Consider the following 19,526-nt stretch of genomic DNA (forward strand, 5'->3'; position numbering starts at 1 on the left):
CTAGTGAAGCAGGCCACGTTTGTGTTGAGAAGTCGTGTTTTTAGTGTCAGATTCTGTTTCAAATAGCACCAAAAACCTACACGAACCATGAGCCTCACTGTCTGTATCGGCCAATCACAGATAAGATACAACTCATGTGATCTGTTTAAAAAAATAATATATATATATATATATTTTTTTTTGTTAAGTAATCAAGGTATTTATTGAAACATGTTTGCAAGCATGCCTTTACGTGTCGCTAACAGGTCACGTCACTTGTAATCTGCTCTCTGATTGGGCGATACAGACCGCGCAATTGTATGGGATGAGCAGTTTGTTTGCCCCCTAATTCTGGTATGTACAGTCTTGTACCTTTGCCTTAAAAAAAAACATAAATCAGCGTTTTTTTAAAGCGATTTATAATCTTTTGAATTATTATAGTTCACCCCGGAGATTTAAACTTTTGACGATAATTTGAGAAAAGCGCAAACCCTTCAAGCCATGGCCCGGAAAGGGGCGCAGCCCTATATGCGCATTCGCTAGAGGCCTTGCGCATCTTCGGGTGTGTTCGTAAATTCACCCTGGAGTGCTAGAGGATGGTCTGGTCGTTCTTAAATTCAGAGCGTTGTCAGATTGTCCGTTCGCAAATTCAGAGGACCGTCCAGAGCGCACACTGGATGCTATGGCCAAGGAGTAGGGTTGATGCGAGCGTTCTGACCTTACAACGGCAGTCAAGCACCCAAATTTACTGTCTAAAGTTGGCTAACTACTTCCAGACACAAGTGAGAGCACCACCATTTGATTCGTATTAGCAGAGCTGGTTAGGCTGTTTTCATGTGTTCTATTGAGTTGGTGACTAACTGTGTTGCTGGCAACAATTTTGCGACGTTTCCTGACATCCGTTATATTCAACCGGTGTTGCGTTTTCGTTAATTAATTGGAGTAGATAACCAGAGTGAACTTACGAACGCACCCTTCATTTTACGGACGATGACGTTGACCATGTGATCAGGTAACCAAGATGGCGTCGGGGCAGCAGTGGGTGTTAGTGGAGATGGTACAAGCACTCTACGAGGTAATTTGTCTTTACTTAAACACTTTTTTAAAATTTGAAGTTGTAGATGTATTCTGTTCAGTTACAAAAAACTGTCTCATTTGTTGTTTGCGCATTAAACTGTAAAAAGAGAGAAACGACAACTCCGGTTTTTCAGGAAGTGTACTACATATTGTTACCTGGCATGATTGACAGAATATTGTAGCCAATAGTCTTTCGTGTCAGAGGTGCGTCGTTAGATTTTGTAGTATGAGCCAATCGTAGTGAGATAAATATGAAGGGGGGCTGTGATGATTTTATAACAGAACTTTACACTACATACATTTGTAAGTCGCTCTGGATAAGAGCGTCTGCTAAATGACTTAAATGTAAATGTAAATGTATTTTCCATTATCTTAATTTCGAAACACACACGTATTTCTTTTTATTTCACCTGTTCCACGTCGAGGGCATATTTTGATAGTTTTTGGGTTGAGTTTGTTCCAATTTCATTGATCACCAGATATCTTATGATTTGAGAGCTATTATCTTGAGGTAACTTTAGCATTGCTGATCAATACCCCGTGAAATGGAGCCACATTTTGTTAGCAGACATATTGTTTCTTGAGTAAGTGATGTTATTTCCTTAACAGTAGCCCAATTATGGATGAAAGGAGACAAATTACTCTTTTATAGTCCAAGGACCGTACATGTTCTGTTTAAAGGCGAATTGGTTCGAAGTCAAAACAGACAAATATTTAATGTACACGTGAATCGATTCTCAGCTGCGGTACGGTTTTAGAAACATAAATCCTTCTACTTTCATGTCACATCAAAAATAATTTCACATGCAAAATACACTCTTACTGTGTACTGTTTTAACAGTTGCAGCGGACAGTATTTTTCAGTTTGTGGCGTCTGTCTTCCGTTCACACACAGGTGTTCGAAGATGCAGATGGCTAATTAGAACAGGTAGTCCACTCTGTCTTCCATCTGTTTTTTATAAACAAGTGCTTTAACATGAAAATATTGTCAGTGTGGGAACCCTAACCCTAAAAAGGCATATCAATTAAAATACTAATTTGAAAGAGAAGGTCCTTATGCTTCCAAAACCGGTGTTAATGTTCAAACCGAGTGTCGGGCTCTCAACAAAACGTGTAATGGAACTCACTCATGATCATGGGCTAACCTAACAAGTATAGGCATCTGTGCTTGTAATTTTTTGGGACATGTCAGCATGGCTCTTAGTTAAAATGGAAAGACAGTAGACTTATTGCGGGTTGAGTTCAATTTTCCAAGTAAAATTAGTTGGCCCACTTTTACTTGAGACTGAAGTACCACATAGTGTATCTGTGAAGTACCACATACTGTATCTGTGAAGTACCACATACTGTATCTGGGAAGTACCACATACTGTGTCTGTGAAGTACAACATAGTGTATCTGTGAAGTACCACATAGTGTATCTGTGAAGTACCACATAGTGTATCTGTCAAGTACCACATAGTGTATCTGTGAAGTACCACATACTGTATCTGTGAAGTACCACATACTGTATCTGTGAAGTACCACATACTGTATCTGTGAAGTACCACATACTGTATCTGTGAAGTACCACATACTGTATCTGTGAAGTACACATACTGTGTCTGTGAAGTACCACATACTGTGTCTGTGAAGTACAACATTCTGTGTCTGTGAAGTACAACATACTGTATCTGTGAAGTACCACATAGTGTATCTGTGAAGTACCACATAGTGTATCTGTGAAGTACCACATAGTGTATCTGTGAAGTACCACATACTGTATCTGTGAAGTACAACATTCTGTATCTGTGAAGTACAACATACTGTATTCTGTGAAGTACAACATTCTGTATCTGTGAATACCACATAGTGTATCTGTGAAGTACCACATACACTATGTGGTACCAAGAAAGATGCCTAAATGACTTGTAACACTCACAGAAATGAAGTGTTTTGAAAGGCTGGTCATGGCTACAGAAAACCAACATCCCAGAAACCTACACTATGTGCATACTTCACAGATACAGATCCACAGATGAGATACAGTATGTTGCCCTTCACCAGATGGACAAAAGGAACACCTATACAGTATGCTGTTCATTGATACAGCTCATGTGTTCAAGATACCTATCTGTGAAGTACCACATACTGTATCTGTGAAGTACAACATTCTGTATCTGTGAAGTACAACATACTGTATCTGTGAAGTACAACATTCTGTATCTGTGAAGTACAACATTCTGTATCTGTGAAGTACCACATAGTGTATCTGCATGACTTCCTGATGGGCAGCCCCCAGGTCCACTGACCCAGTTCCAGGTCTCCTCATAACAGTCAGTGCTTGGCCCAGATCCTTTAAAAGAGCCTCTTGTCTCAGAAGTAGGCGTTTTTAATATCACAGGCCCATTATTAATGTCCAGCAACCCCGTGGGGATAACAGACAGGACATTATATAAGCATATCTAAAAGCACTGTATCAGGTAACTCAGTAGCATAGTGGAACAGGGTTTGCCCCCTTTGACCTACAGTAAATAGAAAGACAGTGTAGGAATATAAGTATTTGTTTGGTGCAGATAATAAAAAATGTTTCTCTTGTTTGTGAGCTCGCTTCGGAACCATAGTTACGCATTTGCCACGGTCAGAGTTCAAAACTGGGCCAGCTGAGATAGAACTCAATTGATAAATTGGATAATGGCAAATGTTGTCAACAGCAGTGTGAGCAGAAATGTTAACAAACCCAGGTTGAATGGAGCGCCTTGAAATAGGCTAGCACAGTAGAGCCCTGTTGCCTAGTGATTGGCCACCCTGAGCAACGGTAACACAAGAAGTAGATCCCTGCCTGTAACTAGTATAATACGTGGTCCTTCTGTGAGCTCAGTTGGTAGAGCATGGCGCTTGTAACGCCAGGGTAGTGGGTTCGATCCCGGGACCACCCATACGTAGAATGTATGCACACATGACTGTAAGTCGCTTTGGATAAAAGCGTCTGCTAAATGGCATATATACTACACTTGTCAACAACTGCTTTACATGGTTTGGGAGAGGGGAAGTACCTAAGATACTGTAATGATCCTAGCGTTGGTAAGCACGATTACCGCTCCCCCATATGGGAGCTAGCCAGAGCTGCCTTTTTCAAGGAGCTCGCTAGCTGTTCCGGATGACTGTGTGATCACGCTCCCTGTAGCCGATGTCGGCAAGACCTTTTAAACAGGTCAACATTCACAAGGCCGTGGTGCCAGACGGACTACTAGGATGTATATTCAGAGCAGATTACCGGGGCGTGTATTCAGAGCAGATTACCGGGGCGTGTATTCAGAGCAGATTACCGGGGCGTGTATTCAGAGCAGATTACCGGGGCGTGTATTCAGAGCAGATTACCGGGGCGTGTATTCAGAGCAGATTACCGGGGCGTGTATTCAGAGCAGATTACCGGGGCGTGTATTCAGAGCAGATTACCGGGGCGTGTATTCAGAGCAGATTACCGGGGCGTGTATTCAGAGCAGATTACCGGGGCGTGTATTCATGTGCGGACCCACTGGCAAGTGCTTCACTGACATTTTCAACTTCTCCCTGACCGAGTCTGTAATACCTACATGCTTCAAGCAGACCACCATAGTCCATGTGCCCAAGAAAGAGAAGGGAACCTGCCTAAATGACTACCGCCCCTTAACACTCACGTCGTTAGAAATGAAGTGTTTTGAAAGGCTGGTCATGGCTCACATCAAAACCAACATCCCAGAAACCCTAAACTCACTCCAATGTGCATACCGCCTCAACAGATCCACAGATGATGCAATCTCAATTCCACTCCACACTGCCCTTTCCCACCTGGACAAAAGGAACACCTACGTGAGAATGCTGTTCATTGACTACAGCTCAGTGTTCAACACCATCATTTCCACAAAGCTCATCACTAAGCTAAGGACCCTGGGACTGAACACCTCGATCTGCAACTGGATCCTGGACTTCCTGATGGGCAGCCCCCAGGTGGTAAGGGAAGGCAACAACACATCTGCCACGCTGATCCTCAATACAGGGCCACTTAGGTGTGCGTGCTTAGTACCCTCCTCTACTCCTTGTTCACCCACGACTGCGTGGCCAGTCATGGCTCCCACACCATCATTAAGTTTGCTGACAACACAACGTTGGTAGGCCTGATCAACGACAACGATGAGACGGCCTATAAGGAGGAGGTCAGAGACCTGGCAGTGTGGTGCAAAGACGACAACCTCTCCCTCAATGTGAGCAAGACAAAGGAACTGATCGTGGACTACAGGAAAAGGAAGTCCGTACAGGCCTCCATTCTCATCGACGGGGCGGTGTCAGAGGAAGGCCCTAAAAATTGTCAAGGACTCCACCCTAGTCATAGACTGTTCTCTCTGCTACCGCACGGCAAGCAGTACCGGCGCACCAAGTCTAGGTCCAAAAGCCTCCTTAACAGCTTCTACCCCCAAGCCATAAGACTGCTGAACAAATCAACTGGCCACCCTGACTATTTACATTGACACTGCTACTAATCACTATTTATTATCTATGCATAGTCACTTTATCCCTACCTACATGTACAAATTAACTCGACTAACCTATAATCCTGCACATTTACTTGGTACCAGTACCCCCCGTATGTATATAACGTCATTATTTTGTTTATTTAGTAAATATGTTTTTAACTCTTGAACTGAATTGTTGTTTAAGGGCTTGTAAGTAAGCATTTCACTGTGAGGTCTACCTGTTGTATTCTACACATGTGACAAATAAGATTTGACCCATTTCTCTCCCCAGGCACCTGCCTATCATCTGGTCCTGGAGGGGATCCTCATATTGTGGATCATCAGACTGCTGTTTTCAAAGACGTACAAACTACAGGAGCGTTCAGACCTCACAGAGAAGGTAGAGAAAAATGGTTTCACCCACCTGTGAGTGCATTGGACACTCTGGATGGACAAGTCTGCGTGCAACTGTTTCTGGCACAATGTCTTAACTCCGTAGTGTTGGTCTATAACAGGAAAAGGAGGACTTAATTGAAGAATGGCAACCAGAACCCCTTGTCCCTCCTATATCCAAAGACCATCCTTCCCTCAATTATGACATCGTCACTGGGTAAGCTAACGATGCTTTATTGACTTGTTTTAGAAGTGCAGTGAATGATCTCACAGCCTATGCTGTAACATCTTTCTGAGTAGGCAAATCTAGCTTGCTTTACACAGTACAGTCAAATTCCTGGGTCCTGTTCAGTAGGGCACACCGTAGCAAAAACTACAATATGTGGTCTTGTTTAACAAGTTAATGCTGTACATGGTTTCAAAACAGTTTTCTGCCTACTGAACAGTACCCTGGTCGGTCTAGCTGTCTACCTCACTTCATTCTAACATCAAGTGAACCTTGTGTTGTGTTTAGCTAATAGCAGGTGTTTTATTTTACAGCCCACCAAGCCACAAAATCATTGTAAATGGAAAAGAGTGCATCAACTTTGCTTCATTTAACTTCTTGGGTTTCCTTGACAACGAGCGAGTGAAGGTCTGTACTATTTTAAGTATTATTACTAAGTAATATTAGCCATTTTTGATTACATTTTGATTGACTGTTGGCACCGTACAATGCTAAAGACATGAGCAAAATACTTTTGCGGAGAAGAACACTGAAACAGAAACAAAAACAATCATTCAGTAGTCATGGCTTATTGCACTGGTTCAAAACCTATTTAGGTTACTGTACTCCAAATTACATTTTACTCTGCCTGCCTCGGTTCAACCGAACGGGACTATTAATCATTTGACTATTAAGTCTGTTTTTACACGACAAATGATGAAACCGCCCGTGTTCCCATATTAATTGTCCATATGCCAAGTACCCCTATGGGCACTAGTAGCCTATGTTGACAACAAATGGTGTGTCTTTTGGGCTTAACCCTATAGACATGTTGGTTGTTTAGCAACACAACTGACACATGCACAACTATGGTGCAAAACAGACAGTTGGTTTAGAATGTTGACAACATGTGTATATGTTTATGTTTATTGAAAACATAAATACATTTGCACAATGAGCACTTGTCTCTCAAATACGTTGTTAAAGTTGTTGGTTCGCTAGCTAGCAAATATTTTTGCCATATTAGCATTGACATGAAATCAGTCAAAACAAGACATGGTATCAAGAACCATGAAACTAGCTGAAACGAGTCACTAATGATTCTCCACATGGCTGTTTCTTGTCATTGTTGGTCGCTATGGCAACTCAACAACTCACGCACTTCTGCCCTATTTGAAAGGTGCGCATGGTTTTTGTGACATTGTCAGCTAACCCATCTATTTGTTTTGTTTAGTCTGTCTGAACATATCATCACCACTCATGCCTATAGCGGCAATGCATATTTGTAGGAGGACAAAAGCATTTCAATGAATATCAATTGCTCTATTTCCCCTCTTTCCCTGACAGCAAAAGGCCTTGACTTCTCTCAGAAGGTATGGTGTTGGTACCTGTGGTCCAAGAGGTTTCTATGGAACCTTTGGTGAGTTGCTCTAAAGAAAAATCATGCTCTGAGAACCGGAATCTGCTTTTTTTTACGGGCTTCTAACCAATTGTGCTGTTTTGTGGGCGGTTTTTCGCCTTGTTTTTAACTTATTTTGTCCATAGTGTTCCTGCCACCATCTCTTATGACCGAAAAGAGCTTCTGGATATCACATGTACAATACCTGTAATGTGGTGATGTACGATACCTGTGATGTACGATACCTGTAATGTGGTGTTGTACGATACCTGTAATGTGGTGTTGTACGATACCTGTAATGTGGTGTTGTACGATACCTGTAATGTGGTGTTGTACGATACCTGTAATGTGGTGTTGTACGATACCTGTAATGTGGCGTGTTGTACGATACCCTGTAATGTGGTGTGTTAATGTGGTGGCGATGTTGCGATATACCTGTAATGTGGTGTGTTGTACGATACCTGTAATGTGGTGTGTTGTACGATACCTGTAATGTGGTGTTGTACGATACCTGTAATGTGGTGGCGATGTACGATACCTGTAATGTGGTGGCGATTATACGATACCTGTAATGTGGTGGCGTGTGTACGATACCTGTAATGTGGTGGCGTTGTACGATACCTGTAATGTGGTGGTGGCGTAATGTGGTGGCGATGTACGATACCTGTAATGTGGTGGCGATGTACGATACCTGTAATGTGGTGTTACCTGTAATGTGGTGGCGATGTACCTGTAATGTGGTGTGATGTACGATACCTGTAATGTGGTGTTGTGATACCTGTAATGTGGCGATACCCTGTAATGTGGTGGTGATGTACGATACCTGTAATGTGGTGGCGTTGTAATGTGGTGGCGATACCTGTACCTGTAATGTGGTGTTATGCGATACCTGTATGTGGTGGCGATGTACGATACCTGTAATGTGGTGGCGATGTTGTACGATACCTGTAATGTGGTGGCGATGTGTATGTAATGTGGTGGCGTTATGCGATACCTGTAATGTGGTGTGGTGATGTACGATACCTGTAATGTGGTGTTGTACGATACCTGTAATGTGGTGTTGTACGATACCTGTAATGTGGTGTTGTACGATACCTGTAATGTGGTTCGAGCGTTGGACTAGTAACCGGAAGGTTGCAAGTTCAAATCCCTGAGCTGACAAGGTACAAATCTGTCGTTCTGCCCCTGAACAGGCAGTTAACCCACTGTTCCTAGGCAGTCATTGAAAATAAGAATTTGTTCTTAACTCACTTGCCTAGTTAAATAAAGGTAAAATAAAATCTAACCTGTACCCCTGCACATTGACTTGGTACCAGTCCCCCCCCATATAGCCTTGTTATTATTTTGCTGCTCTCTTATGTTTTTACATTTTAGTTTATTTATTAAATATTTTTCTTAACTGCATTGTTGGTTAAAGGGCTTGTAAGTAAGCATTTCACTGTACCTGTTTTATTTGACTCATGTGACAAATACAATTTGATTTGCAGCTCAGTTAGCCTCTTGTGTATTTCAGATCTTACAAGATGTCCCTATGTGTCAATATGTACAAATGTAGACTGAAGGGTTGTCAGTCTGTACATGTACATCCATGTCGGTCTCTTTAAAACATTTTAAAAAATGTATTGTTCCATTTGTCTCCATAACTCTGACATTTTTTGGGGGGATCATTCCAGATGTCCACTTGGAGTTAGAGGATCGTTTGGCCAAGTTCATGAAAACAGAGGAGGCTATCATCTACTCCTATGGCTTTGCAACGATAGCTAGTGCTATACCTGCCTACTCCAAGAGAGGAGACATAGTGTTTGTGTAAGTTTCTCTCTCACCCCCCCCCCATTGGTTCAACAAGCCAACTAGTCCTATTTCAATTTAGCATTTTGAATCCATATTTATTTGAATTTTTCCAGGGATGAGGCGGCATGTTTCTCCATACAAAAGGGTCTCCAAGCCTCCCGCAGTTTCATCAAGTACTTCAAACACAACGACATGGAAGATCTGGAGAGACTGCTCAAAGAGCAGGAGATCGAGGATCAGAGGGTTAGTCAAAGCAGGCCTGCCACCATTTTGTCAACACCATCCACTTGACCAATCTCTTCATCCCGATTCCCTGCACTTTTTTTTTTTTTTTTTCCCCTCAAGTGTGTACTTACATACTCAGTGGGAGTATCTCAATTGAATTTTCTTGCATCCTCTCTCCCCACCTCCTTCTTAAAACCCAGGGGAGGGATTTCTGACCTCGTCCATTGTGTTTTGAGAAGGAAGCTTGGAGAGGGGACGCAAGGAATCAAGGAAATGCAATTGAGATTTTCCCCCTGGCATGGATTTAAAAGTATAGGAATGGTGTAAGTTTTGGCTGATTGGAGTTTCCAACATAGTTAAATTCATGATGGGAAGTGCACACTTCAGAAGAAGGGTGAAGAATTTGGGATGTAGACTCTTGAGTCTCAATAATATCTCCTTACTGAAGCTTGCGCTTCTTCACTAGTCCCCACATTTAAAGGCATTTGATTGGTGTAGGCATATACTAGTCATGTCCTCTCAAATCCATGAAGGAAAGCTCACAAGTGCACTCTGGGGGAGGGGGGGGGGGTTATTGGGATGCAATCTGTGAGGGCTGCCACCATTTTTGTTTCAACACCATCCAGTTGACCTGTAAGTGTTTGGAGGCCATTTTGAAAGTCACACTTATCAAACCTATCTTGTTCTATTGCTGTAGAATCCTCGGAAGGCCAGAGTGACCAGGAGGTTCATCATAGTGGAGGGGCTCTATATAAACACTGCAGATGTTTGTCCCCTTCCAGACCTGGTGAGTGACCAATACGGTTCCATTATATCCCAAGATGGTTTACCTTTTTTTTACTGTTGAGTTTGAGCACACCGATTGTTGATTCCCATAGAGCTGTTTTATTATTTTTATTTTACCTTTATTTAACTAGGCAAGTCAATTAAAAACAAATTCTTATTTTCAATGAATGCCTAGGAACTGCCTGTTCAGGGGCAGAACGACAGATTTGTACCTTGTCAGCTCGGGGGTTTGAACTTGCAACCTTCCGGTTACTAGTCCAATGCTCTAACCACTAGGCTACCCTGCCACCCCATGTGTGTGTCATGTGGTACTTTGTAATGATGGTACTTGGATTCATGGTTCATATTATACAGTATTTTCATCAAAGTATCAACTGCAGCTATATAAATGAAAGCTCGCCCTTTTTTCCCCTTTCAGTCTATGGGACAAGTTTCTAGCATGTTACAATACGAATATAGTGTTTGGTCTGTTCCACCTTCCATCTCATATTTCTATTGGCCACCAGGTGAAGCTGAAGTACAAGTACAAGGTCCGCATCTTCCTGGAGGAGAGTATGTCGTTCGGGGTGCTGGGAGAACATGGCAGAGGGGTTACGGAACACTTTGGGGTCAACGTGAGTAGTACGCCACACAGCCAACCCCATAGGATGGATTAAATCTGGTTCATGTTCATTAGACACCAAACGGAAGACAACTGACTGAAACAGGGAGGGACTGCCTGGACAATTGGAAACGTTTGCTTCCATTTTCTGTTGCGAAACGTCTTTGATTGTGTGCCCTCGTGAACATGACCCTGGGTTCTGTGTGGTGGATCTCACTACCCTCCCTTTGGTTCCTATTTGTCATTTTCAGATTGACGATATTGACCTCATTAGTGCCAACATGGAGAACGCTGTGGCTTCCATCGGCGGCTTCTGCTGTGGAAGGTCGTTCGTCATAGACCATCAGGTATTGATAATGGGCTTTTTACAGATAGGAGTGCAGTATTTCTCAGTCATATTCTTGGAGGCCCACTGTGTAAACTGGTTTTGCTCCCTAAACTGTTATTTCCAAAGGACACACACTTGGAGCAATTCCCATAAGCAGTTTGCACACACACACACACACGCGCAAACACGCACAAAGCGAACATGCTTTCAATGATCAGTTGTTTTTCTAAAAACAGCTGTAACATGTGAAGCTCTACTTTGAAAGAGGAAAACATGTCTATGTTTGTATACATGTACGTGAGCTGTACAGGTCTGACGTCAGCTGTCCATGTGTGAATACTGACTTTTTAATGCTGACTGCTTTGATATGGGTGTTTAGGTAACGGACAAGTCATATTATAGGATAAGTATTTCAGGCACTTGATTCAATTTAGAGTTTGCACTTTTGTAACTTGGTTCCGAGCAAACAAGATAATTTGTGTCTGTCAGGCCAGGGGTACTGTTTCTGTGATTCCCAGGTCTGATGTGTTGTGTTTCTCAGCGTCTGTCAGGCCAGGGGTACTGTTTCTCTGCCTCCCTGCCCCCCATGCTGGCTGCTGCAGCCATAGAGGCCCTTAACATCATGGAGGAAGACCCAGGTAGATGAGCGAGAGACGCACACATACACTCGCAATAAGGATTCTTCCAAACACACACACACACACCATATCTTACACTTAGACATGAATATCAGGGGGCAGATAATTGTTCTATCAACTAAATTGTTTATTAAATTCCAATCAAATGACTTCAGACTTTTTTTGACTATTCCTGATTGAATTGGCAGCACTTCAGTGAAACACTGTGATCAATTTGAGTTTCTTATCCAAACCACATGCACTGTTCACAACCTGGACAGCTTTTCCTCTTTTCCAATAAGGAGGATTCTAGGAATGGCAGTCCAATTTCTATGTCCAGTGCAAGTTATTTTCAGTGTTTGTGTTATTAGGTGCGATTGGTGCTTGAACAGTACATTTGTGTGTGTGTGAATGCTAAGTATGCTTACGTGCGTGTGTGCACTCACTCGTGTCTCACAGCGTGAGCTGAGGTCGAGTGCACTTAGCACTGCCGAGCAGACCCCAGTCTCACTCCCTGTTGAAAAGGCGCCAGCCACACACTGGCCAAGGTAAACTAATTACTGTACACCAGCTGGAACTTGGCTCGTCTGGTGCTTCAATCTGAGAATGAAAAATACTGAACCTTTTCCCTTCTCTTGTGTTGTAGAAATTTTTACCATCCTGAGGGAGAAGTGCAAACACGTCCACAAAGCGTTGCAAGAGTAAGTTAAGTTGATTTTTGTCCTGGGAAAGGAATTGTTATGTTGCATGGTCTTGTGAACTTTCCATCCGAACGATAAGATCCAGGCTGCCTTAATGCATATTTTTTGATTGATATCATTGCGGCTCCCGAGATAGACGCTGCGCTAAGGCACTGCCATCTCAGTGCTAGAGGCGTCACTACAGACCCTGGTTCATTTCTAGGCTGTAGCACAACCGGCCATGATTGGGAGTCCCATAAGACGGCGCACAATTGGAGTCAGAAGTTTACATACACTTAGGTTGGAGTCATTCACTTGTTTTTCAACCACTCTACAAATTTCTTGTTAACAAACTATAGTTTTAGCAAGTCTGTTAGGACATCTACTTTGTATATGACACAAGTCATTGTTCCAACAATTGTTTACTGACAGATTATTTCACTGTACCACAATTCCAGTAGGTCAGAAGTTTACATAGACTAAGTTGACTGTGCCTTTAAACAGCTTGGAAAATTCCAGAAAATGATGTCATGGCTTTAGAAGCTTCTGATAGGCAAAATAAAATAGGAGGTGTATCTGTGGATGTATTCAAGGCCTACCTTCAAGCCCCTTTGATTGACATCATGAGAAAATCAAGAGATCAGCCAAGACTTCAGAAAGTCTGAAGTGTACATACACCTTAGCCAAATACATTTAAACTCAGTTTTTCACAATTCCTGACATTTAATCAGAGTAAAAATGCCCCGTCTTAGGTCAGTTAGGATCACCACTTTATTTTAAGAATGTGAATTGTCAGAATAATAGTGGAGTGATTTATTTCAGCTTTTATTTCTTTCATCACATTCCCAGTGGGTCAGAAGTTTACATACACTCAATTAGTATTTGGTAGCATTGCCTTTAAATTGTTTAACTTGGGTCAAACATTTTGGGTAGCCTTCCACAAGCTTCCCACAATAAGTTGGGTGAATTTTGGCCCATTCCTCCTGACAGAGCTGGTGTAACTGAGTCAGGTTTGTAGGCCTCCTTGCTCGCACACGCTTTTTCAGTTCTGCCCACAAATGTCCTATAGGTTGAGGTCAGGGCGTTGTGATGGTCACTCCAATACCTTGACTTTGTCCTTAATCCATTTTGCCACAACTTTGGAAGTATGCTTGGGGTCATTGTCCATTTGGAAGACTCATTTGCGACCAAGCTTTAACTTCCTGACTGATGTCTTGAGATGTTGCTTCAATATATCCATATAATTTTGCCCCATGATGCCATCTATTTTGTGAAGTGCACCAGTCCCTCCTGCAGCAAAGCACCCCCACAACATGATGCTGCCACCCCCGTGCTTCATGGTTGGGATGCTGTTCTTCGGCTTGCAAGCCTCTCCCTTTTTCCTCTAAACATAACGATGGTCATTATGGCCAAACAGTCCTATTTTTGATTTCATCAGACCAGAGGACATTTCTCCAAAAAGTACGATCTTTGTCCCCATGTGCAGTTGCAAACCGTAATCTGGCTTTTTTATGTCTCTTGGAGCAGTGGCTTCTTCCTTGCTGAGCAGCCTTTCAGCTTATGTTGATATAGGACTCGTTTTTCTGTGGATATAGATACTTTTGTGCCTGTTTCCTCCAGCTTCACAAGGTCCTTTACTGTTGTTCTGGGATTGATTTGCACTTTTTGCACCAAAGAACGTTCATCTCTAGGAGACAGAACACGTCTCCTTCATGAGCGGTTTGACTGCTGTGTGGTTCCATGGTGTTTATACTTGCGTGCTATTGTTTGTACAGATGAACGTGGTACCTTCAGGCGTTTGAAAATTGCACCAGACTTGTCGAGGTCTACAATTATTTTTCTGAGGTCTTTGCTGCTTTCTTTTGACTTTCCCATGATGTCAAGCAAAGAGACACTGAGTTTGAAAGTTGGCCTTGAAATACATCCACAGGTACACCTCCAATTGACTCAAATGATGTCAATTAACCTATCAGAAGCTTCTTAAGCCATGACATAATTTTCTGGAATTTTCCAAGCTGTTTAAAGGCACAGTCAACTTAGTGTATGTAAACTTCTGACCCACTGGAATTGAAATGCAGTGAAATAATCTGTCTGTAAACAATTGTTGAAAAAATGTACGTGTAATGCACAAAGTAGATGTCCTAACCGACTTGCCAAAACTATAGTTTGTTAACAAGAAATTTCAGGAGTGGTTGAAAAACGAGTTTTAATGACTCCAACCTAAGTGTATGTAAACTTCCGACTTCAACTGTATGTCCTAGCAGTCAGGTTGTTCCCATTATATTAACACTGGTCCTTGCGGGGGAAGAAAGAGTGAAAACAATCATGTTCTTTTATAATCTCCACCCGGCACAGCCAGAAGAGGACTGGCAACCCCTCAGAGTTTGGTTCCTCTCTAGGTTTCTTCCTAGGTTCCTGCCTATCTAGGGAGTTCCTGGGCACCATGCTTATGCATTGCTTGCTGTTTGGGGTTTTAGCCTGGGTTTCTGTATAGCACTTTGACATTGGGTGATGTAAAAAAAAAAGGCTTTATAAATCAATTTTATTGAAATGAAACCCAACTCAAGAAAACATTGAATATAGGCAGGGTGTGGGAGTAGTTAAAACGAGACGCAGACATTTTCAGTTATTTATTACACCTTTTAACAATGAGATCTCCACACGCCATTGCGCTGCTCTGACAAAACCTTCCCCTTTTACCTTCTTCGCTCACCCTCTGTGCGGGACCCTGGGGTTATCCATATGTCTTTTCACACATGTTGAAATCCTATACACCAAACCATAACAGCAGTCTCTCGCATGTCTCTGTTTTCCATGGATTCTCCCTGCGACTGTTCCATGGTGTCTGCTTAGCGTCTCTTCCTCTCGTCTGGCAATAGGATATCTCTGAGGAGACCTCCTCCTAGTTGAGGCTCACATGTCTCTCTTTATCCAGATCCCCCCACTGCTTATATTGGCTGTCTCTATACCATAGCTAGGCTATACATCACAAAATCAGTCTTGTTCCATAGGGATGTGGTAAGTATTTCATATCTGACACAATGTACTGGGAAGTTAACAAAGGGGTCAATATGATTGGAACATCGGAACATTTCCATGCAGGATCTACCCCAGTGTTTTACCCCAGTGTTTTACCCCAGTGTTTTACCCCAAAAGGCTCAGGATTTACCCCAGTGTTTTACCCCAGTGTTTTACCCCAAAAGGCTCAGGATTTACCCCAGTGTTTTACCCCAAAAGGCTCAGGATTTACCCCAGTGTTTTACCCCAAAAGGCTCAGGATTTACCCCAGTGTTTTACCCCAAAAGGCTCAGGATTTACCCCAGTGTTTTACCCCAAAAGGCTCAGGATTACCCCAGTGTTTTACCCCAAAAGGCTCAGGATCTACCCCCAGTGTTTTACCCCAAAAGGCTCAGGATCTACCCCAAAAGGCTCAGTGTTTTACCCCAAAAGGCTCAGGATCTACCCCAGTGTTTTACCCCAAAAGGCTCAGGATCTACCCCCAGTGTTTTACCCCAAAAGGCTCAGGATTTGTTTTACCCCAAAAGGCTCAGGATCTACCCCAGTGTTTTACCCCAAAAGGCTCAGTGTTTTATCTAGAATCTACCCCAGTGTTTTAAAAGGCTCAGAATCTACCCCCAGTGTTTTACAAAAGGCTCAGAATCTACCCCCAGTGTTTTACCCCAAAAGGCTCAGAATCTACCCCCAGTGTTTTATCTCTACCCCCAGTGTTTTACCCCAAAAGGCTCAGAATCTACCCCCAGTGTTTTACCCCAAAAGGCTCAGGATTTACCCCAGTGTTTTACCCCAAAAGGCTCAGACTCCTCTGTTTCCATCTACGTGGGCTGGCACACATGTCTCACTGGGCCATGGCTCCGGCAGACCTGCTCTCACTTAGAGACAAAGCCAGGCCACTGTTACTTTTCAGCTGTCATTTACATAACAAGGGTTAAATGTGGACTTTGACACCTTCTCACAAAGCAACTGTCTTGATGATGCAGATGTTGTTGATTCTGCTCTTCACAAGTCCTCATTGTCAGTCCTAGATATGTAAACCCCATGTCTCTAGTATAACATCAGGGTGGAACACTGGTGTTACTGTGGAAAAGCAGCACTAGAAGAACCTCCTTTCCTTGTAAATAGCTTCCCAGAGCTGAAAACTGCAGCGACTCTAAAAGGGAAGCATGTTCAGAGTTATGACCACAGGTTTGCTAAGAATTCTTCTGTTCCAAGAAGTCTGTAGGGAGAAAGCACTTCATATTCAATATGCGTAAGACATTGGGAATTTCGGTGTTTTGGTTTGTCAAGGGTTTGAAGAAGTAGTAGTCCTTTCAAAGTTGTAATACTGATCTGGTTTAGATTTTTATTTTATTTCTATGTATGATTTGGTGAATAAATATTTTCAAATAGACTCTTATTCTGCTGTGAAATCTGTATTTACACTATTCTTATGTAGATGTCGTCTCTGTATTGCAGGATTCCTGGGGTGAAGGTAATGGGGGAAGTTTATGCCCCTGCCCTTCACCTACAGCTAGAGAGAAGCTCTGGATCCAGAGACTCTGACGTGAGGATGCTTCGCAGCATCGTAGATTATGTAAGACATCTACATTTGTATGACATATTTTAGAACACTAGTGTCTTAATGATAAACATTGTCTTTTACTATGTTTTTTTTTCAATTTAAAATGGTTTGCCTTGATTCTTGAGTGTTGCTCATAGGTGAGTGTTTTTACCTTACATTACATATAAAGGAACTATTGTAGAGATATGGATACAATGAGTTTCTTTTAGACAAGTGGTCTTGGTTTTCCCGAGAGCTGTTTGTGTAGGTTTTGTTTGATGGTTCTACTGTTCTTCATTGACCAGTGTTTGGAGAGACAGATCGCACTCACCCTAGCTCGGTACTTGGATAAAGAGGAGCGGTTTCTCCCTCCGCCTTCGTAAGTTCATCATCTATATCTATCATAAAGGTTATGTATGCAGTTTTTGTTGTAAATGAGTAGAATATCTATTGGAAGTTATCATAGCATTGAAAGATGACATTTGCCATGACGGCCCCACTGTCTGCAGGATCCGGGTAGTGGTCACCATCGAGCAGACTGAAGAGGACATTGAGAAAGCTGCATCCTGTATCAGAGAGGCAGCTCTGGCTATCCTCAAATGATTCCTGACCAACCTGGAGTTCTCCGTTCTCAGTTTGCCGACATTCCCAGGATTCACCTCCAGGCTTCGCAGAGCCTGCGATGTTGGAAAGGTCCATCGAGGCATAGCCGGGTGCGTTCATCCACAAACTCGAGGAGAAGACTCAAGGTGGACAACACTTTCTGTGAGGATCGTTGTCGATTTTTAAATCAGATTATCCTTCTCACAGCTACTTATTTATGTTTGACCTCCCATTTTGCTGACGGTCCTTGTTCACCTTCTCACATATAAATGAATGTAAAATCTGGGCCTCGTCCCCCAACCGTCATTCAGGTCACTCACTATCTGTTTGAATGAAGGTTGAAAGTCTTAACTAATAAACAATAAATATTTGTAACCAAAGAGCTGATTCATTTTGTAAGTGAAGTTACTTTAAAATTATTTTATATACATACTGTATTATGAAACTGTTTCTTTGTTTTAGTTTGTTTATATACTGACACAAACCAAATTTTGTATGCTATGATTTTCTGTCTTTTGCCTAAATGTTAGATTGTATTCCCAAAAGAGTTTCACATTATCGCACTGCGTTGTATGAAATGCAACTATTTAGTTTTTTGTTGTTGTCTTGTATACTAATTAATATTTGATTCCAAGTGGTCACTGATTTTAAGACTTGCAAGGGGCGGCAGGGTAGCCTAGTGGTTAGAGCGTTGGATTATTAACCGGAAGGTTGTAAATTCAAATCCCAGAACTGACATGGTACAAATCTGTCGTTCTGCCCCTGAACAGGCAGTTAACCCACTGTTCCTAGGCCGTCAATTGAAAACTTGCCTAGTTGAAATAAAGGTAAAATAACCATCTTACCAATCGCCCCACTTGGCATCATGTTTTGGTCAGCCTGCATTGGCACCCTGGCGGTATTTATCATTGGGGATTTATTTTTATGTTGGGCTCTTTGAACGTATTTAAAATGTTCTGTCACTGATCATTAAGGAACTTGCCTCCTGTGTTTTTACGTCTTTTAAATGATTTGAAGTTTGATTTGAACAGTTAATTCAATTTCTTCATTTAGATCACATGAATGATTTGCATACAAATTTCACCTCATGTCATTTGAGAGTTTTAACACATGCCAACTTGAATATAAATACATTTGCACTGTGATGCACATCAATGTCGTTTTCATGTTGGAAGCCTATTGTTGAGTGACATAATGACACTCCTGCAAGACACACTAGTGTCACTTTTTTGTAACAAAGACATACTCACTGGTTCATTTATACAACATCCAATATGCAGTATATTATGTGCCTTTGTGTTGCTAAATGTGCTATCAATTTGATTGACTATTAATCGAATAAATGGGAAAATGGTAACGTATCATTTTTTTGGGAGGGGGGGGGTCGTCGTCAAACGGGTGGGGCTGGAGCAATGTAACCACTCTTATGTATCATCCAAGGACAGGACAACCATGATATCTATATTATAGTTTTAATCATGTTGAGCCTATATAGTGTTTGTTTACGTTTGTAAACATTGGAGTAAAACAAGTTTATATTTTGGGTTCTGATGGAAGACAACTGTTGAACTTAAGCACATGAGGATTTATACTCTATATTCTTCAAGAATCAATGGGTATATAATTAATTTAAAAGTCCCAAAATGTATGTACCAATCGCATATTTCGGCTTTAAGGGTTAGTAAAATGATTGTAAGAATCATTAGTAAGTTCCTTATTGTAGGTATCGACAAATGATCCACAGAGCAGACCTCTCAGAAACAATGTCAAGGTCTTGAACGTATCACATATTTCGCCCGTAGATGGCGCTTC

The 19,526-nt window shown here is 42.0% G+C and overlaps 1 protein-coding gene across 1 annotated transcript; it reads left to right on the top strand.

Moving 5' to 3' along the window:
• Nucleotides 1-314: 314 nt before the first annotated feature.
• sptlc1 (serine palmitoyltransferase, long chain base subunit 1) lies at nucleotides 315-19,071 on the top strand. Its single transcript, XM_035775399.2, has 16 exons — nucleotides 315-333; nucleotides 992-1,054; nucleotides 5,821-5,928; nucleotides 6,044-6,138; nucleotides 6,462-6,555; nucleotides 7,474-7,546; nucleotides 9,199-9,331; nucleotides 9,430-9,559; nucleotides 10,239-10,328; nucleotides 10,834-10,941; nucleotides 11,180-11,275; nucleotides 11,798-11,894; nucleotides 12,520-12,574; nucleotides 17,027-17,144; nucleotides 17,417-17,490; nucleotides 17,621-19,071. Exons 2-16 carry the CDS (start codon nucleotides 1,001-1,003, stop codon nucleotides 17,712-17,714), a joined length of 1,419 nt encoding a protein of 472 aa, XP_035631292.1. The 5' UTR covers nucleotides 315-333; nucleotides 992-1,000; the 3' UTR covers nucleotides 17,715-19,071.
• Nucleotides 19,072-19,526: the final 455 nt, after the last annotated feature.

Source organism: Oncorhynchus keta, chromosome 9 (genome assembly GCF_023373465.1).
Source record: "Oncorhynchus keta strain PuntledgeMale-10-30-2019 chromosome 9, Oket_V2, whole genome shotgun sequence".
Lineage (NCBI taxonomy): Eukaryota > Metazoa > Chordata > Actinopteri > Salmoniformes > Salmonidae > Oncorhynchus > Oncorhynchus keta.